Here is a 19,618-nt window from a genome sequence, read left to right as displayed (position 1 = left end):
AGCGAGAAAGATGCTGCCAACGTGCCAGGCAACTGGGATGTGACCCTCTTTCTAACCTGAAACGACATGAGCGTGCCGTTCATCCAGTCTCCCGGGGCAAACACGACAGGGCCATCTGACATGCTGAGACGACTGGAAGATGTGTGTGCCCCCAGCCGGCGCTAGCTGAGGCCAGGTTTCAGGGGTGTTTCGAAGATCAGCCCTCTACCCCTCCCATTTTCAGCCCCCAAGGCGATGAGAATATCAGAATTCCCCAATCCGGCAGGCCCCAACCTGCCAATGCCTAATGTTCCCCTAGACAGGGGTCATGCCAGTCGCAGATCCTGTGACGTAGCGAGAACCCCCCAAACGAGCCCTGGGTATAAGAAGCTCGTCTCGTCCGGAAACCGGCAGCCAAGTTCGTTTCACTTTCGTCTTAAGGCACATCTGCGGCAGCCAAGCTATCCTTTTGGGATAACCAAGCCAGGCGGCGTACTTGACATTCGGGTTAGCTAGCGATTGATGAGACGCCGAGTCCGACCTGAGGAAATGAAGTGCCAAAAAGGAAATTGTGTTGACTTGGGTTTCGAAGTCGTGCAGTATAAAGCCTGTCGGACTTCGCGATAGTGCATCATAGGACAATTCCATTCTTAGACCATCATTGCCCGAGTTGAGCTCGGGTTAATTTTCTCTTCTTATCATTCTTTCGGTCAATCGTCCACAATGTTTTACCATTTTGCCTTCACCTTTCTCTACTTTAGCTCGCTGGTTTCCGCCACCGCACATGTTAGCTACCACAACACACTCGAGCAGGCCTCGAGGCTTTACGCCAGACAGGGACGACAAAGGTGTTTAGATCCTAATCTGATCCAGTCCGCCAGCGCTTTGACAGGACAAGAGCCGGGGACTGAGGGCATCAAACCAGGCCAGGCGCCTTCCGCAACGTGAGTCAACAGCCATGAGGTATCTTTGAGCAAGGTTCTAACACCCTGAACTCAGAGATGCAAACAATTTTATCAACTTCTGCAAAGGGCAGAAAATTACCAATGGTGTTCAGGTTAAGTCCGGCTCATGCAACCCCATTCCCATGGGCCGGATCCCTGCCACATCCAACATGATCTCGGCCATGATCACCAGCCCCCAACCCGGTCAGGCACTTACAGCCGGCACTACGTTCAACGTCCAAGTGCAGACTTCGCATCTGCGTGCCGGCAACTTTGTCAATCCCACTACCAACTATTATACTGCTCCGCAAGATCTCGACCAGAATGGGGACATCATCGGCCACTGTCACGTCACTATTCAAGATATTGGCTCGCTTAAGTCGACTGTGCCCCCCGACCCAAGTCGCTTCGTCTTCTTCAAAGGTATTGACGATGCTGGAAATGGACAGGGACTGCTCCAGGCTGTAGTTGAAGGCGGATTGCCTGCAGGCGTGTATCGCGTGTGCACCATGATTGCAGCGCAGAACCACCAGCCCGTGACGATGCCAGTTGCTCAACGAGGCGCTCAGGATGACTGTACCAAATTTGAGGTTGTAGATGGTCAGGGCGGTGGCGGTGCATCTGCCTCTGAGGGTCAGCAAAATGGCTCTCCAGCCAGCCAGGCCCCGGCGACAACTTCTAAGCCGGTGAGGTTCGGAAAAGGAAGAGGGCGTGGAAAGGGTTTTAGAAGGCCAGGTCAACGAGGGCAACAAGGATAGTCGCTGAAATTGTAGAGCTTAGTGTCCCCAAAATGTTATCTCTTGCTCTCTGTGAGGAGGTCAAGTTCAACGGAAACAAGTAGATCTCGCAGATTTTCAGGATGCAGAGCAGCATTTAGCTCTCTTGCCCCTTCAGACCTAACTATCAACCCAATGCAATAATTATAAGTCATTTATCCATCCAGGACAATTGCATTAACCCTTGACAGAGTGCCAACTGTACTTTTCCCCTGCCACTCGTTCCTCAGAAACGAGAAGTAGCTGCCTACCCTATAGAGCCTGGATCAAAACACGCGCCATCCCAAAAAGGAAATTCTGATTACCACTGTTTCAACCGGGGCGTGTCAGGTCGCGTGGGGAAATCAGGGGATCCTTGTTTCATTGGCTGTTGCGCGCGTATTCTAACCGGCAATGACACCTTGACTAATCATGGGCAAGAAGTGAACCTCCAAGCAGTCAGACTCGCACTTCTTGACCTTCATCGGTCATCATTTCTTGCTCTTGTGCAGCCATTTCCCCCTTTGTCCGTGCATCTGCGTTAGGTCACGATGAGTAACAGCATCTTCCGCATGTTCAATCCCGGTGGTTAGTCCTGGCCCCCTGCTAGTCGCGTTCGTGCAGTTAACCGCTGACGAGAGCAGAGCCGAAGGAGAATCCAGTGGAGAAGAGACGGGCCCAGTTGAGGCGGGCCCAACAGTAAGACCATCTCATCTCGATGGACCGTTGAAGACCGTCCGTAGTGACCCGCCGTCCTAGATCCTACCGTAGCCGCAAAGACAAGTACACAAGAACACTCGAGGAGGAGCTTGCCAACTCACGATCTAAAGAGGTGGAATTGATGCGTGAATGTGAGCAGCTGCGAGAGGGTCTCCAAAATGCCCTTCATCAGCTTTCTCAACTGGGCGCCAATGTCCCTGCCGAGATCAAATCCAAGGCCAGCGGGAATGCCCCCAACGAATACGCAAGCCCATCCACAGCGACAGGATTGTCAACGAGCGTCTCTCCAATCTACCTGGGAGATCATGGCAGCCAAGCGGTGGATATCATTCCGTCTCCGCAACTCATCTCGCCGGAGTCATTCGGTGACCTTTACAGTCCAACTGAAGGCCAACCTGGCCCAATCTTGTTCAATAGTGGGGGAGGACTCGCAAATAACTCTTGCGTGAGTGAAGTGGACCAAATCATCGTGGGCATGGAGTTTGTACTAAAGTAAGTCTGACACCTTGTGGGAGGAGTGGTACTAATGCTGGGGAAAGGATTGAGGAACCCTGTCTGGGTCATCTCCATGGCGACGTCAAGAAGCCCCACGAACCTGCAAACCATGCTCTGACGGCCTCTTCCCAGCTCATGGCTGCTTGTGACTACCCATCGCCGACAAATAGATGTACTCCACTCGTGTCTCCGAATTTTGGAAATACACCGACGACCATGCTGGAACGGCTGTTGAGTCTTGCACCAGACCTGTCCGATGAGGGTGAGATGACACCAGTTCAGGCCTGGAATAATATCCGGTGTCGGCCAAACTTTGGCGGACTTAATGCGCGAAGCTTGGGCATACTTGCTGAAAGGTTGAAGAAGGCTGTGAAATGCCACGGGTAAGTGAACTTATGGGACCTGGGATTTAGCACCGTTGACGAATTATTAGGTTTGGCGCTGTTGTGAAGCAGTCTGTTTTTGAGGGCTTGGTTTACGAGACACTTATCGTTGGGAGGACCTTTTGATCGTCCACTTGAGTTGAGCTGATATGATGCTTCAAAATACGAGGCACCGTCTTTTTACCATTGAGTTATGAGACAACATGGACTCTCGACGGCAATATCTTTGATCTTGGATGATATGCTTCCTACGGCCCAAAGAACTTTTGTGGGAGATGTAGGAGCAGGCAAATGGACGTCCAGCACCTACAAGATCCAAAAACATCGGCAAGTAAAACCGGCCACATCTTCAAACTATTCAAAGGTCGCGTTAGCTCACAGTTGACAAGCAAATCGACAAGAGGTTCAGCAGCCTGACTTTGCAGCAAGGCAAGCAGGATTGATCACGGAACTGTAATTACCAGTGGCGTGGGGATGAAGACTTGCATGAGTGGCAAAGGGATGTTTCATAGCTCTTGGGGGTTCCTAAAAGGTTTACTAACCCCGTTTCCAAGGGGCTCTAGTAGATCTATATGTATTAACGATTCTATCCTGCCACAAACTTGACTAGCCGTAAGCTCTATGCACAATTTTGGATGGGCTATTGCATCAAGTCCATTTCAAATAAGCCTCACCGATTCATCTTGATATCTTAAAGACTCTACATGAAACAGATGATATCTAATGCTACCCTCTACTTAGGACCAGACATCCCAACCGCCCTGTAGATCTCTTTCACGTACTCAATCGTCAGGTCAGATCCCAAACCCACCGGGTACAACTTATTCATGACGTAGACAATAGTCATCTTCCTGTCCAAATCCATAATGGCAACCGAACCCCCAAGTCCGCTCCAGAAGCATATCCTTCCATTAGGTAGCCAACTAGGGACCACTCCTTCACCAGTTATCCCGTATCCGATTCCAAACCGCACCGGCATGTTCGTCACCAGGTCTATTCCGCTCGACATCTCTTGAAAGATCAAGTCGATTGTTTCTGGCGTCAGAAGGCGTTTCCCGTCGACACAACCTCCGAGAGAAATTGTGGAGAGAATCTTTGCAATAGATCGCGCATTGCCATGCCCGTTTGTCGCCCCTAGCTCAGCTTGTCGCCACGTGGTGGTGTTGGCCATGTCGGGGCTAAATTTGGGATTGCTCATGACCCGGGCAGCATTGGAGTCGAGATTACTATTGGAGTCGCTCTCCGTGACTATTGCCCAGGGAATAAGGTCGGAGACGCGGTGCAAGTCGGAGTTGGCAACCCCAAGTTGGAAATCAGCGTCAAGTGGCTTGGAAATTTCATCTCGAATGAAATCTTTCAGAGTCCGCCCTGTGACCTTTCGAATTACCTGACCGATCAGGAACCCGTGGGTGAAGGAATGATAGCCAGAAGCAGTTCCTGGAGTCCACCAGGGCGGCTGGGAGGCCAGCAGGGAGACTGCTTTATCGAAATTACACAGGTCATCCAGCGTTACTGGCTGCTCCCAACCCGGAACACCTGATGTGTGAGAGATGATATGCCTGATCTCAATATCTTGCTTCCCATTCGCGGCAAACTCAGGCCAATAGGTTGCCACCTTTTCGTAGGGGCTGATGATTCCTCTATCAATAAGAATGAGCGCTGCAAGGCTGGTGATGGTCTTGGTGATGGAGAAGACGTTGACAATCGTGTCTTTCTCCCAGCTGCGAGTACCACTTTCGTCAAAGTAACCGCCCCAGATGTCGACTACATTCTCGCCGTCTATATTGACGACGATCGAGGCACCAACCTCATCCCCCTCAGAGATGTGTTTGCCTAGTAAGTCGCGGAGGCCGCTGAAGGACGCTTTAGAGTTGCATTTGACAAGATGACCCATGTTGCTTCAAGAGAGAGGGAGTGGGAGACCTGAATGGGATGGTGGTATGTGGGGATTTGAGGGCATAAAGGCGCTGAGTTCATTTGGGCATGACGTGGCTCGGTACTTGTGCCTTGAGCCGATCCACTCGTGCCTATTTATGTACCTTGGACACGAAGTGACCAGCTTTGATTCACATGAGCCGATTGAATCGATCCTTGTTCCGAGCAGGCCCCGGACCCAATCGCCCTCGGGACTGAAGCACCACATTATTGTGGCTATATCCTTATCTGAACGAACCTCGTGATCGGATCATGTTTTGATTGGTCGTTCCGAGCCCACATTAGTCCGACCTCGCCCATCGTCCTGCCCGATTCTGATTCTTCTCCTGGGAGAAGGGATTTGTCAGCGAATCCCGGATGCTCTGGATCGATCCTTGTCCTGATGCTGGTCCTAGTCTGCGGCAGATGTGTTATGCTAATCTTGCTCAGTCAGATTTTGTCATGCAGTTGAAGGCTGTTGGCAGGGCGGGTATCAGGTGCGGGCTGTCCCGTTGCCGAACACACATACCCAGCTTCCGACGATGCTTCAGGTACCTAGACAAACTTTATGAATGTAGTATTTCTTTTATTCTCGAGAACTCGCTGATATCCCTCCTCCATGGTAATGGCAGACGACTCACACCGCCACTCTTAACTCATTCACAAGGTAAGTCTTCCCGCAGAGCCTCTTACAACAAAGGGCAAAAGCCGTTCAGACTCGACACTGTCTTGCCATGCCCGCTTTTGTTAAAATCGACATTGACGGGGCTCCTGCCACCCTCGGGGATACCGTGCCTCTCGTTATTGGAGGAAACGACGTCTTTTCCGACGACACCTTCGATGTCATCAACCCCAGCACGGGGGAGGTTGTACACAAGAGCTCCAACGCCCATGTGTCCCACGGACACGCGGCTGCTGAAGCTGGCGCAAGAGCGTTTGAGTCTTGGAGCCGGACGACACCCGCACATCGTCGAAACATTCTCCTCGCGGCCGCCACTATTGTCGAGAAGCGGTGGTCAGAATTGAAGGAATACATGATTCAGGAGAACGGCAGTGACGAAGGATGGGCAGAGTTCAACATATCCCACGCCAAGGAGTGCCTCCTTGACTGTGCGGGTAGGATTACTACAATCGAGGGGAGGATACCCAGTCCCAGTGACCCAACCACAGCTGCCCTCGTTGTGAAGGAGCCGTACGGCGTCGTTCTGGCCATGGCACCCTGGTGAGTCAAGACAGCAGCCAGCATTTCCAATGGCAGCAGCATGGCTGACAGCAAGTCAATAGGAACGCCCCATATGCCTTGGGCTTTAGAGCTGTAGTATGGGCGATTGCTGCCGGCAACACTGTGGTCTTGAAGGGTTCGGAACTGAGCCCTCGCTCGCTCTGGGTTGTTGCCTCGGTGCTCCAAGAAGCAGGACTCCCAGACGGAGTTATTAACTTCATCACTTGCAGCCCTCAGAATGCCCCAGAAGTTACCCAGACCCTGATCAGCAACCCCATCATCAAGAAGATCAACTTTACTGGCAGCACTACCGTGGGCCGTATTATCGCCGGGTGGGCTGGTGCAAGCCTAAAGCCCCTTCTTCTCGAGCTGGGTGGCAAGGCACCGGCCATCATCTGCGAAGATGCCGACCTTGATGTCGCGGCTAAGCAGTGTGTGATGGGAGCATTCATGTACGCGGGACAGATCTGTATGAGCACTGAACGTATTCTGGCCCACAAGTCCATCCGCACAAAGCTGGAGCAGAAACTGAGGGAATGGACGGACAAGCTTTTCGGTCCGCAGAACGAAAGCCCCGTTTTGATCACAGAACAAGCCGTGGCCAAGTCCCAAGGCCTGGTCCGGGACGCCTTGGCCAAGGGCGCATCATTGGTGTGTGGCAACGTGGACGCGACAGAATCGACCAAAACACGGTTACGGCCCAGAATCCTTAGCAACGTCAAGCCCGGCATGGAAATCTACAAGACCGAGTCCTTCGGCCCGGTAGTCTCCGTCATCGAGTTTGAGACCGACGATGACGCTGTCGCCATTGCAAACGACACCGAGTATGGCCTCACCGCAGCCATCTTTTCTCGTGATCTACGAAGAGCTTTGGGGCTTGCCAAAAAGATCGAGACAGGGGCGGTACATATTAACCGCATGACTGTTCACGACGAGTCAGCCCTGCCGCATGGCGGTGCTAAATCTAGTGGCTTCGGGAGATTCAATGCTGGGATGGAGGAATGGGTTCGAACAAAGAACATTACATATGATTTATGATTGAATCGCAGGATGCTACCGCGGAAGAATAGACACTGTTGTCTCGTACATGTTTGTTACTGGCTTGTAGAGTGTAATGCAAGGGATAATTGTGCCATTTCTCTCGATAACTACGCCGCGGAGCCTTGACGTTCTCCGTCCTCTGTGCCGGCTATGCTCTTTCGCGAGGTGGCTAGTTCGAGTACACCTTAGCACTAAGCTCGCCTGAACCATCAGAGGGAGTGCAGGCGAGTCGGGATTGTTTCGGTCCATCCATCCTTAGAGTGGAGTGAGTGCCCCGGTGCGTGTACTAGATCCGTAGCGGCTCCGAGGACCAGCATGCCGCTGGACGCACAAGCGGCTGTATGCGCAAGCGGCCGGGCAGGGTTTCGGGTATTTGCACGTATACCCGTGCCCGACCGCTACGGGTTGACAGCGGTATTGCCTGCGTATACGTCATTGAGGCCATTGAAGTTTTTGCATGTTTTTTGAAAATAATTCTGAAGAATACCTGATGTACCCAAGACTGCCTGATGTATAAGTTTGAACCTTCGTCTAGTCCGTTGAGAACAACTGGCAAAGCGTTCTAACAATCATCTCGTTCCTCTTTCTAATTTTCCGCCGACACAACAAGTGAATCACTCCCCACTCACCCACCGCTATCCATGGCTTCTCCGCTCCCTGATGCCATGAAGGCGGTGGTCTTCAAGGGCCCTTTTCAGGTCCATGTCGTTACGAAACCGGTGCCACAGATTCGCGAGCCCACTGATGCGATTCTCAAGGTCTCCTCGACTGCTCTTTGTGGCAGTGATCTGGTACCGCATCTTGAAGCTCCTACTTGTATCTCCTCTGACCCAATTGCAGCACTACTACCGAGGCCATCAAAAATCTACGCCGGGATTTATCTGCGGGCACGAGACAGTTGGTCATATCGTTGCGCTGGGAGCATCAGTCGACGGCTTCCAGATTGGCGACCATGTTGTGGTTCCCTTCTCCACGGCATGTGGCGACTGCTTCTACTGCGACCAGGGGCAGTCCAGCCGGTGCTCTAAGGGCGTCCTCTTTGGCTCCGCTACGCCGACCTTTACCGTTGACGGAGGACACGCCGAGTTCATCCGCGTCCCGCATGCCGCATCCTCGCTGATGAGAGCCCCGGCTTCGATCCCTAAAGAAATGCTCGTCTTGATGGCAGATGTGTTCCCTACAGGCTATTTCGCTGCAAGCCGCTTTCTCAAGGATCTTCCCCAGGCACAGGAAGACCCTGTGGCTGTCGTACTTGGCTGTGGGCCTGTAGGTATCTGCGCCATAGCCTCGGCCATCTACCTCACGGGCGGCAGAGCCAAGATATTTGCTGTCGACTCGGTTCCAGACCGTCTACGGGAGGCCGAAAAGCTAGGCGCCGTACCCATCAACCTCTCGGATAACCCTGTTCATAAAGTCAAGAACGCCTCGTCTGGCCGTGGCGCAGATGTCGTGATGGAAGTTGTCGGCCGTGCAGATGCTCTCGAACTCGCGTTTGATCTGATCCGGCCTTTCGGCAAGATCTCTAGTGTGGGAGTTCACAACGAACAGATTAGCTTTCCTGGGTTTGCCTTGTACTCCAAGAACGTCACAATGGCGTTTGGACGATGCCCTGTGCGCAGCCTGGTTGAAGAAACCGCACCAGTGCTGGCCAAGTTGAAGGATCAGCTGGCCTTTCTTTGCAAGAAAGAGATTCCCCTTGATCAGGCTCCCGAGGCTTTCAAGTTGTTCGAGACGCAGAAAGCACACAAGTTTCTCTTCAAGATGTGAGACAGCTGGGGAGATGTAAATAGGGACATGGATAGGACATGGAACAAATCGATGGCCTCACTTGAAAGCCATGTTTCTAAGCTTGAAATGCATTCGCTCTGTCTACCTAGGTAGACTACGTGTCAAAATACCCATGGCCTTTACTTGAATTCGACGAGGCAGGTGTTACTGGCATATAGGCGGAACGAAGCTGGTGGTACGAGTACGAGGTAAGAGAGATAACATTCATGTCAACAATAACAACCATGCCCATCATCATACTATGGCAGCTCAAGAAGCTACTGGGGCACTATATCCCTGAAAGTCAGACTTTTCCGCCAAGATAACGGGCAGTTCGTCCGTTACCAATGAGTCGAACGCCGACTTCTCCTGGGGTTTCCAACCAAGAGCGCGTAGCCTGTTGGCACGATTCCTAGCGCTCTGACCAACGACGGCCAAGGACCATTCTCCAAACAGGTCATTGTAGAGGTCGCTCGGGATCTGTCGAGGTGTCGGGTCCTGGATTTTCCCTGACTCTTGAAGCGCCTTGCCAATCTCCTCGGCGCACCTCTCCCACGAATACTCTTCTCCATTCTCTATGAAAAAGTAGGAGTTTTGGAGAATCTCGTCTCCAGAGGTGGACTCCATGTAGTGCAGGATGGCCATGTATCCTCGTGCGAGATCCGCGACGTGAACAAAACCCCAGACTGCCTTGCCTCCTCCCACATAACCGGCGTAGCCGTGCTTGATGGCGAACCGGGCCATGGTCGGGACCTGGATAGAGAGGCGGTTTCCCTTGCCCAGCCCATAGATGACGGGCGGGAACACAATGGATATCTTTGCCTTGGCGCCGAGTTCGGCACGAGACTTGAGGATGGCAAGGTCGATGGAGCGATGTGGAGCGTCGTCGGCGATGCTGTCGATAGTTTCGGGCTTGTCATCTTGGTATATTGTGTCGCTTGCGTGGCCGCCATCTGACCCGTCGGTGATTGCACTGCAGCCGCTGGTATGGATGTAGATGCTGCTCTTCCCAGCCTTGGCGCGCTCTGCGATGCCATCCAAGACAGCAGCGGCGGATGGTAGGTGGTCTGCCGTGGCGGTGTGGATCACGACATCGGCAGCAGAAGCAGCTGCTCGGATTATATCGCCATCGTCCAGCGATCCGAGTATGGTTTTGGACCCAAGTTTCTCGAGGCTGGCCTTGGCCTCCTCCCTTCGTACCAAGGTTGTTACCGAGTATCCTTCGGCCAGGAGTTCTCCAAGAATTTGGAGCCCTATGAAGCCGGGGCCGATGAGGAAGACGGATCCTTTGGTCGCCATGTTTGATGCAAACTTGTTCGGTTGGGTGAAACTGCTGATAGAAGTGCAGTGTGTTAGTTATGATTTTAGGATAGCAAGCGCGTCAGGCGCACAGTTATAGATGAGCAATCCAACCGACTGATTCAGTGAGCATAATGAGCCAAGAGTTGATCAAGCTGTGAGGTGACCACAGTTAGGTACAGTAGGTAGCTAACTAGTCTGCCCACTGCGGATACACCATATTGCCGGACTCGGACCTGAGCACAGCACGCTGACAAATTCGGAGTGAGTAAGTCAGCTTGATCGACCCATTACCCCCAGTCAAAGACACGAAGAGCGTGTTGGCAAAGGCTGGAAGGTATCGTCATCTCCACCATGATCCGGCTATATGGCTATTGGGCCCGCCATCAAATACCTCTCACCCAGGATCCAGACGCCCAACCCGCGACGTAACACCTAATCCGCGATGTAACACCCATTTAAAGCATTTGGTCGGGTACCTTGCCTGGATGTCCAAGGTTGGAGCGTCGGTTGACTGCATGCTCCTCCCACACCCGGTATCCGCTTGACGTTGAGGAAATGCCCCATAGCCGACCAGGAGGATGACAAATTGGTTAGTGCGAACAGCTTATGTAACTTTATGCTTATTGATCGGCCCGAAGTTGCCACTAAACTAGCTCAAATGTGGCAAGATAACGGGCCCGTACGAACGAATGCGGCTGGCTAGATCCGAGCGCTGGCATTGCTGTTATAAGATACCTACCATGGATGGGAGGCACTCGGCCACCTGTCATGACTTCATCTGCTGTGATAGCGCTAGATTACCAAACCAGCTTTTCGAAATCGCCTCATAGTCTCAATATTCGCAATAGGAGGAATCATCCACGTCGTGCAGCTTCGGTTCAAGCCAGACATCGGCAAGGCCAAGATTGACACTGTCTGTTTCTGTCCTAATTCTTGTGATGAGAGACGCCGCCACTGACGCTGCCCAGGTGCTTGATGATCTGAAATCGCTCAAGCATCAGTGTGTCCTTCCCGACACCAAAGAGCCATACATCAAATCCATCACCGCTGGAGCCGACAACTCCATTGAAGGGTTGCAGGTACGTGAAGGGGGTTTCCCACTCTTGCTGAATCTGCCTAACGCACTGCAGAACGGGTTTACTCACATGATTGTCACCGAGTTTGAAACCGTCGCGCATCGTGATTATTATGCAAAGTCGGATCCCGCTCATCTGGCCGTGGGCGGTAGCTTGGGACCTGTTTTGGAAGGGTTGCAGGTTCTTGATATTGATTCATGAGGTATGGATTTTGAGAAAATGGAGGTGTAGTGTATTGCACGGCTGTTGTGATCTGGTTAGAAGCATTGCGCAGGATATACTGGAGTAGACAATTTGACCCGGCGTTATACACCTGTCTATCTCGTCTATCCGGTAGATGAATCGAAGCAACTGTTCATATCACAGCCATATCAAAGATTACTTGGTTCTAGTAAATCCATCAGTGTAGCAATCACCATGTACATAGTGTCTCCTCACCCAGGTCGGCTTGGCGAGTAATCCTACTACATACGCCAAAGTGACGTGAATGGGCATTGCGAGAATTTGCACCGACACAATCGCGCAAGTAAACTACCTAAAAACAGCAGCAGCCAAACAACCAAAACCACGATGCCACCCTCATTCGTTACAAGACAGCGCGCCCGGGCTGTGTATCAAACTTCCTGAAACCCCTCAGACCATCTTCGTATATCTCCCTCACTGTCCTCCTGTAGGGCCCTAGGCCAGCAAAGTAGAACATGGGAACCGCCCTCTTTCCTGGCACGTTACCACCAAAGATCCAGGAGGTTTCGATCCTGCGGAACAGGCTCTTGGAACTCAATCGGTCGCATAGATCCGTCCACTTCTCTTCTGCCTGAGTTTCGGCTTCGATTACGCCATGGCTGGGCAGTCGACCGTTTGCGTGGCCGTTTTCGCGGCAGCCACCGTTGATACCGTTGGCTCCGTTGGTGACATTGACCTTCTTGACTTGACACAGTGGGCCCTTCTCTGCTGTGGCAATCAGATCGGAGATGAGCTCAACGTGAGTCTCGATTGCCGGTGGGAGGTTTGAGAATGGACCATTTGGACCACAGATCATGAACAGGTTGGGAAAGTTTGGTACGCAGATTCCCAGGTACGATGTTGGCCCCTTCTTTGACCAGCGATCCTTCAGCGTCTCACCGCCTCGTCCCTGGATCGCGATGCGTGTGTAGCTGCCATCGACAGCATCGAAGCCGGTTGCGCAGATGACGACGTCGAGCTCGTAAATCTTGCCTTCGGCAGTCTTGAGGCCGTTGAGTGTGAACTCGGTGATGGGGTTCGTCTTGATATCAACCACGTCAACGTTGTCGCGGTTAAACTGCTCATAGTACCCAGTGTCACACAACGGCCTCCGGGCATAGAATTCTCTGGGACAGAGCTTGCGGGCTTTCTCTGGATCCTTGACTATCTGGCAGATCTTTCTCTTGATGAACTCGGCGGCAGCCTTGTTTGCCTCCTCGTTGATAGTGATATCACCAAAGGTCCAGAACATGAAGCGAAAACCGTTGCCCTTTTGCCAAGCGTCTTCAAAGATCTGCTCACGCTCCTCTGGGGTGACGCTGAAGGTGGGCCGAGTGCTCTCTTGGAACCCGTAGGCAAACAAGCTGTCCTTTGCCTGGTCCCAGACCTGGCCGTACGACTCGTTCAGTTTCTTGCGACTCTCGGCCGAGACCGGGCCATTTCCAGCAGGGACACTGTACTGGGGGTTGCGTTGGAACGAGAACAGCTGCTTGACCTTGTTGGATTTTGCGATTGCCGTGATGACCTGGATGCCAGTGGAGCCGTTCCCAATGACGCCGACTCGTTTCCCCCTAAGATCGACGTCATCGGGCCACCTGGCTGTGTGGTAGAGCTCGCCCTTGAAGCTTTCCATGTTGGGAATCTTGGGGAAGTTGGTCTTTGAGAGAAGCCCAAGTCCCGTGATGAGGTACTTAACCTTGAGGGTCTCGGCCGTCGACAAAGTAACAACCCATCTTCGCTCTTCCTCTGCCCAATTTGCGGATAGGAGCTCGGTATTGAACTGGAAGTGTTTTCCAAGATCGTACTTTTTGGCCACATGCTTGAGATAAGCCAAGATTTCAGGGCCTTGAAGGTAATTCTCTTTCCACGGATACGACTTGAGATCCTCTGGATCCCACGAGTATCGGTAGAGGAATGACTGGGTGCTACTTGAATCAGCGATAATTCTTGCTACATGGAAACGCCACTGTTCTCGCCAAAGAGGTTCACTTACTCAGACAATGCGCCGGGGTAGCGATTCCAGTACCAAGTGCCTCCAAAGTCACCTGCCATATCAATGCCCTTGACTTTCAGATTCTGGTCGATGAGCTTCTTTACCTGGTAGATGCCGCCAAAACCGGCACCAACAACCAATGCATCAAGATACTGAGGCTCCATCTCGAAGTCTATGTGCGCAGACGGTGAGACGATTGGGAAAGCTAACGGTAGGTGGGGGGAAAGACGGAGAGAAAAACCGCAGGGTGCAGATGCAGCGTAAAACGAGGCAAGGTGAGATGGAGCTGGAAACAGGAGACGACTTACCCCAGATTTATGTTGCGGGGCCCCGCAGTTCGCGAGTTAGGAAACCCACGGTGCAAACTCAGACATGACTTGCTTCAAAGCACTTTGTCTTACTGGACGGGACTGACGGATAAAGATCCGGGAATAAGCCTGCCCCGCGGAGCTCACCCGGCCATCCAGAGGAAGACTGATAAGCAAGCGTGGCCGATGTACAGGAGCATGTAGCCGACGCTAAGCATCTCAGGGGGTGATATAGCCGGCGCGGCTTTGTGACGTGAAGGAGGGAGAGAAGCTGAGCGGCGCTCGATTTAAAGGACGGAGCAGGAAGAATGGAACCTTCCGATTGAGGTGAACGCTGCAGAGGACAGTTGAGATATCACCGCCGATGTCAACAAGCACTCCTATACTGGCACCGGCTTCGGTATACCCTCTAACAGTGGTTCGTGCTGATTCTGGTACAAGATCGACAAAAGTCATACGCTCTGGTGCTCTTTCTCTTCACTTTGCAAAAGACGTCCCAAAAAATATTCAACTCGCATCTACGGCATACTCCTTGGCCTTATTGAACGCATGTCACAACATCCGATGGATCTCAACCCAAGAGACATTCGCTTCACAGCAGTGTTTTCTGAGGATTGGAATTGGCCATTTAACCCCAAAAATCCTCGTTCGAGACGGCGGAGGTTTGCCCATACCGGGGAAAGGGTCTCGGGTTTCACTGCAGTCTTCTGTGACGACTGGAAAGACTGGGAGCATGGGAGTAATGCATCCGCGGACGGTTATATGCTAGCACACACACAGGCACAGGGCTCTCAATCTCGCCCAAGCAATGGGAGGTGTAAACGGAAAAGGGATTTGAATGATTTGGGCAGCCGCGAAGACGCCGATCCTTCCCCTGCTGAATCTTGGTGGCAGACACACCCTGAGGAACAAGGCATTGCGAGAGCACCGATTCTACTCCCACCCATACCGCCCATGTGTCAGATAGCAACCGACTTTGATGAAATGTGGTCTCTATCGCCAACAGCTTCAGGGGACTTTGTTCCATCATTTACGCCGTCGATTGATGACGAAGATGAAGTCCAGCGAGGGCCTGCAACACCCTCCTGCCCAACACCCTCCTGCCCAACACCGCGAGTAGCAGACTTGTCATATCCTATGTCTATGGGCATGGAGGCTCGAACTGAGCACCAGTGGCCTTGGTTCCTCGCTTCGGACAATTTCTTTCCTTCGCTGCCAGATCTAGTTACCCCGGGGCGAGGTATCGCCATGCCACCCACCGACGATCTCGACGGCAACGGGCTCTCTCTTACGAGAGGGCCAAGTTGCCAGAGCGGAGGTTTTGACTACTGGAGTGAGTTGCTGCAATGTAATACTAGTCTAGATAGTTGGCGGGCAATCCAAGGTAAAGGTGAGATGGGGAAATCGGCAGTCGACCATAACTCTCAAAGTATGATACACTGGCGGTTGGAGAGCGAGATGAGCTGAATAGACCTACTCAACAAAGATATACATATATCGTATTACTATTAACCTCGACGTGGCGTACATAGGAGACAGGGAGCTGATGCCTACAGACACACGATGGAGTTCGCGAAACATGCTTTACGTTTTCTAGATTGCTTCTTGAAGACGCTTACTAGTTGAGCCATGATTGACGGCACTCTATGGATCGAGGTCTATAGCTTCGATGGTCTCTTTGCCTCAAACTCCTCCCTCGCATTCTCCTTCAAAACCCTCCTGAGAATCTTTCCGCTCGCGCTTTTTGGTATCTTTTGTACCAGTTTCACACCACCTCTTAGCTTCTTGTAGTTTGCCACGCGGGTACTGAGCCACTTCTGTAGCTGGCCGATATCCAGTGGCTTGGAAGCATCCTCAGTCACGATGTAGGCTCGCGGAACCTCAGTGGCCAGCTCCTCGCTGTACACACCCATCACGGCACAGTCAACAACACCCGGGAATTCATGGAGACAGCCTTCCAGCTCGGCAGGTGCGACCTGGAAGCCTTTATACTTGATTAGCTCCTTGACGCGGTCTGTGATGTACAAATGCCCCCTGTCGTTGATGTATCCAATGTCTCCGGTGCGAAACCACCCGTCCGGGCTCAGGCACTCGGCCGTCTCTTTGGCTTGATTGATGTAGCCATCAAACACATTCGGGCCTTTGACGTGCAGCTCTCCCACCTGGCCCACCTGGAGCTCTCTTGCCGCCGCTACCTCAGCGTCTCCGCCACAGGAGTCAAAAGGCTCACAGATCTTGGCTTCCAGATTCGGCAGCAGGGCACCGCAGCTTCCAATGTCGACATCCCACTCATCCCAGGAGCCCTGGTACAAGCAGGGACTGGTCTCTGAGAGTCCATAGCCCTGCTTGATGCGGACCCCCAGCTTCTTGTACACTTGTTCGATAAGCTCGCGCGCCAAAGGTGCGGCGCCTGAATGCGTCATACGCAGGCTGGAGAGATCGTAGGATGATGCCACAGGGTGCTTGGCTAGATGAAGGACGATGGGAGGCACGATGTAGGAGAAGGTGATTCGCTGCTCCTGTACCAACCGACACCATCTGTCCAAGTCAAAGCGTGGCATCACGACAGTTGTCACGCCCGAGTACAAGGGACTGTGGACGAGAACCATCAACCCGTAGATGTGAAAGAATGGGAGGCAAGCCAGGATCTTGTCGCCCCCGGCTCCTGGCTCTGGAAGGGGAATGTCTCGAACGGTCCGGCTACCGTCCCAGGTCAGATTGAAACCTTCAGCTACCTGTAGCTGAAGGACGTTGGAGGTGATGTTGTAGTGAGTGAGCCTGACAGCCTTGGGCTTCCCGGTGGTCCCTGATGAATAGGCCAAGAAGGCGGCGTCGACTTTGGGATTGATCTTGCTTGCCGCATACCTCGTGGCAACGCTCAGATTCCGGACTCCTTTCCAGTGCTTTAACCGCCCTGTGGGGTCTCTCTTGGCCCCTAGAAGAAGGATGTGATCCTCTGCAATGCCTGCCGCACTGCATGCCTCCTTGACTACCTCGATGTTGGCGTACTGCGAGACGACATACTTTGCGCCGCTATCCCGAAGCTGATGAGAGAGCTCCCTGGCCGTCCAGTCTGGATTCGAGGTCGACACGACTCCTCCAGCCCACAACGTTCCAAAAATGATGGGGGGCATGTCAATATCGTTCAATGAGGATATTGCCAGCACGTCGCCCTTCTTCCAGTCATGACGAGACCTTAGACCTTTACCGAACTGTTCCGCAAGCTGTTTGACATGGCCGAAGGTGTACGTCTCGTTGGTAAGGCCATCTCGGAAAATCGCTGCCGGGCCACCACATGGGTCAGTATCAACCCAACACAGGGCCTTGGGAGCGTGAGAGACATACGGTGGTTGTCCGGAAACTTGCAATCTTTGCGTTTGAACAAGAAGGAGAAGATGTCAACCAGTGGGAGGTCCAGATCGGAATAACGACTTTTGACAGGCATGGTAGGCTGTGAGGCGAATCGTCCGGGGGTTCGGAGCAAAGTCGATGCCGAAATTAGAGCGTCTGTGATGTTGTTTGTCTAGGTGAGGATCCTGTTCAGTAAAGACCCAAGCGGTGCAGGAGAGAGCAAGACTCAAAAGATAAATATGATTGATGGACATGGAGCATACACCATCCATCCATGTTCATGTAACTAGAAGGGACGGCTATTACTAAGATGGGAGCCAGTTGACTGAGACCCATTAACATAGCCGAGACTGGGTCACCCACTAACTAAGTTCGGAGCCGGAGACGGTTGCTCGAGAGTGATTCCGGCCCTGCCATAATGCCGGCTGCCGAGGCCTGTCAAGGGTTTGAAAACCGGCGCCAGGTACTCGAACCGTCAGCTCACGAGTACATTGATACAAGAACGTTACTTTAACAAGACAATTCTATGCTACTGCGAGGCGCATTTTTGGGTATGGCAAGCTCGGAGACTGTCAACTCCCTGACACTGCCTCGAAGGACGGATTCTCTGACGGCAATGGTAGATAGCTGGACAAGGGGAAAAGCTCATTAGCGAGTGAACCCACCCCCAGGTTGGTCGGTGAGCCAAAGTCAATAGAATGCAGCATGTCATTGTCAGACAGCATGTCCAAAACGTGAGCGTCGTTGAGAAAAGATACCGCGCCAGGCCCGACATGGTTCCCACCGCCTGCGGGTTGCCTGTCCCGGTTGGCATGTTCTGCCGTGTCAGAACCACTGCTATTGTTAGATAGCAAGAAGTCAAAGATCCTCAGGACCCAGTTGGCTGGGTCCCATCGGCCGCGAGCTTCACTGATGACCATCTGGCAGTTATCCAAGGCTGATCGTGGCAGGTGTGAGAGAGCCCCTTGTGGGTGTTTAATACCACGGTAAAAGACAATGCCAGCTACGAAGAAGCTGGAAAAGACCTCATGGGGCATGACGCCGAGCATTGAGTTGGCAATGATTGTAAAGGCCGTTGCTGAGATGACGTATGCGGCTGACTCGGTGATCTGGCAAGATGGAGTTACAGCGCTGGGCAGGAGTGAGGAGGAGCTGGCTGCCTCGTCCGGATTCTCTAGGTGGGTGAGGATGAGCTGGAGGTGAAAGATGGTTTTGAGGCTCAGGGCAAAGACGTTGGCCGTCTGTCCCTGTTGCTGGTGTGCCCAGTTAACGCACGCCGGGAGCTCAGCCTGCCACGCATCCAGCTGGCCGTGTAGATGGGCCGTCATTGAGGCATTCTTGCCCGGACCGGATCGAGTCTCGACGATGCTCCGGAGGATCAGGGAGAGCCTCGAGAGCTGGATCAAGTAGTGGGCATGTGACTGTTGCTTGTCACGGTCTTGGTCTTGCGGGCCGTCGCACTGCATATCCTGGGCAAAGTCATCGAGGTCCAGCGGTTCCGTATCGCACTGGGCCATGTTGAGACGACACGGACGGCCCAGCAGGGTGGCACAATAGGCGTCGCGGACAGCGAGGACCCAGAACAGTCGCTTGAGTAGGCTCTTCCGACCTCTATCCACGTGAGTGGACGTGCTCATTCTATGGATGCCCAGAGACTCTGCAATGGTGACGCCAAAGCCGACCCAGGAACACGGGTTCCAGTAGCTCTTCATCTGCGGGCCCCAGAATGAGAGCATGATGACACACTGGAGTAGGACGATCTTATTTGTCTCGTACCCAATGTCAAACAGCAGCTTTGCCTTGTCGTAGAACTGGCGCCTTGCGTGCCAGCGGCTCTTGAAGCCGGCACGATAGATGTCACTCGAGTCGCAGAAGGTGGACCCGATGAAGCAGACGGTGTGGAGCAGTATCCAGGGCAGAGCGCCTGCGTCGAGGGAGTCCTTGAACTGACCCAGGTCGACGATGGAGTAGAGGGGATAAAACCTCTCGACAAAGGCTGCCACCATGGCGGCCAAGTCCTTGTCGGTCGGCCGCTCAAAGACGCCCTTGACCCTGAGATAGGCCACGTCCTGGGGCGACAGGTGTGCCGGGTGGTCGGCGCAATCGACGGTGCCCGCACGGTCAGCCTTGGAGAAGTGCGAGTCCG

At 53.0% G+C, this 19,618-nt stretch overlaps 10 protein-coding genes across 10 annotated transcripts; 6 read left to right on the top strand and 4 right to left on the bottom strand.

Annotated features, from left to right (window-relative positions):
• Positions 1–828: 828 nt before the first annotated feature.
• NECHADRAFT_18897 (uncharacterized protein) lies at positions 829–1,516 on the top strand (the record flags this gene model as incomplete). Its single annotated transcript, XM_003043775.1, has 2 exons — positions 829–923; positions 979–1,516. Coding segments are annotated over 2 exons (633 nt in total), but the record flags the coding sequence as incomplete, so codon positions are not given.
• A 1,003-nt stretch (positions 1,517–2,519) lies between these two features.
• NECHADRAFT_48190 (uncharacterized protein) lies at positions 2,520–3,280 on the top strand (the record flags this gene model as incomplete). Its single annotated transcript, XM_003043774.1, has 2 exons — positions 2,520–2,890; positions 2,938–3,280. 2 exons carry the CDS (start codon positions 2,520–2,522, stop codon positions 3,278–3,280), a joined length of 714 nt encoding a protein of 237 aa, XP_003043820.1.
• A 729-nt stretch (positions 3,281–4,009) lies between these two features.
• NECHADRAFT_95921 (uncharacterized protein) lies at positions 4,010–5,236 on the bottom strand (the record flags this gene model as incomplete). The annotated part of the gene is made up of 2 exons (XM_003043648.1): positions 4,010–5,139; positions 5,200–5,236. 2 exons carry the CDS (start codon positions 5,234–5,236, stop codon positions 4,010–4,012), a joined length of 1,167 nt encoding a protein of 388 aa, XP_003043694.1.
• Positions 5,237–5,924: 688 nt separating this feature from the next.
• NECHADRAFT_47996 (uncharacterized protein) lies at positions 5,925–7,450 on the top strand (the record flags this gene model as incomplete). The annotated part of the gene is made up of 2 exons (XM_003043773.1): positions 5,925–6,412; positions 6,475–7,450. The coding sequence occupies 2 exons, from the start codon at positions 5,925–5,927 to the stop codon at positions 7,448–7,450; spliced, it is 1,464 nt and encodes a 487-aa protein (XP_003043819.1).
• Positions 7,451–8,118: 668 nt separating this feature from the next.
• On the top strand, positions 8,119–9,220 carry NECHADRAFT_47957 (uncharacterized protein; the record flags this gene model as incomplete). The annotated part of the gene is made up of 2 exons (XM_003043772.1): positions 8,119–8,244; positions 8,294–9,220. The coding sequence occupies 2 exons, from the start codon at positions 8,119–8,121 to the stop codon at positions 9,218–9,220; spliced, it is 1,053 nt and encodes a 350-aa protein (XP_003043818.1).
• A 270-nt stretch (positions 9,221–9,490) lies between these two features.
• NECHADRAFT_84341 (uncharacterized protein) lies at positions 9,491–10,519 on the bottom strand (the record flags this gene model as incomplete). Its single annotated transcript, XM_003043647.1, has 1 exon — positions 9,491–10,519. The coding sequence occupies one exon, from the start codon at positions 10,517–10,519 to the stop codon at positions 9,491–9,493; it is 1,029 nt and encodes a 342-aa protein (XP_003043693.1).
• An 856-nt stretch (positions 10,520–11,375) lies between these two features.
• NECHADRAFT_48057 (uncharacterized protein) lies at positions 11,376–11,799 on the top strand (the record flags this gene model as incomplete). Its single annotated transcript, XM_003043771.1, has 3 exons — positions 11,376–11,435; positions 11,491–11,601; positions 11,653–11,799. Coding segments are annotated over 3 exons (318 nt in total), but the record flags the coding sequence as incomplete, so codon positions are not given.
• Positions 11,800–12,184: 385 nt separating this feature from the next.
• NECHADRAFT_48101 (uncharacterized protein) lies at positions 12,185–13,977 on the bottom strand (the record flags this gene model as incomplete). The annotated part of the gene is made up of 3 exons (XM_003043646.1): positions 12,185–12,440; positions 12,534–13,745; positions 13,814–13,977. 3 exons carry the CDS (start codon positions 13,975–13,977, stop codon positions 12,185–12,187), a joined length of 1,632 nt encoding a protein of 543 aa, XP_003043692.1.
• A 693-nt stretch (positions 13,978–14,670) lies between these two features.
• NECHADRAFT_84339 (uncharacterized protein) lies at positions 14,671–15,588 on the top strand (the record flags this gene model as incomplete). Its single annotated transcript, XM_003043770.1, has 2 exons — positions 14,671–15,454; positions 15,485–15,588. The coding sequence occupies 2 exons, from the start codon at positions 14,671–14,673 to the stop codon at positions 15,586–15,588; spliced, it is 888 nt and encodes a 295-aa protein (XP_003043816.1).
• A 191-nt stretch (positions 15,589–15,779) lies between these two features.
• NECHADRAFT_47971 (uncharacterized protein) lies at positions 15,780–17,566 on the bottom strand (the record flags this gene model as incomplete). The annotated part of the gene is made up of 2 exons (XM_003043645.1): positions 15,780–17,401; positions 17,467–17,566. The coding sequence occupies 2 exons, from the start codon at positions 17,564–17,566 to the stop codon at positions 15,780–15,782; spliced, it is 1,722 nt and encodes a 573-aa protein (XP_003043691.1).
• Between the last annotated feature and the right edge of the window lie 2,052 nt (positions 17,567–19,618).

The sequence above is a fragment of the Fusarium vanettenii genome (genome assembly GCF_000151355.1).
Source record: "Fusarium vanettenii 77-13-4 chromosome 9 genomic scaffold NECHAsca_27_chr9_1_0, whole genome shotgun sequence".
Taxonomy (NCBI): Eukaryota; Fungi; Ascomycota; class Sordariomycetes; order Hypocreales; family Nectriaceae; genus Fusarium; species Fusarium vanettenii.
Note: the sequence above shows the minus strand (reverse complement) of the source record. Positions and strands in the feature narration are given on the sequence as shown.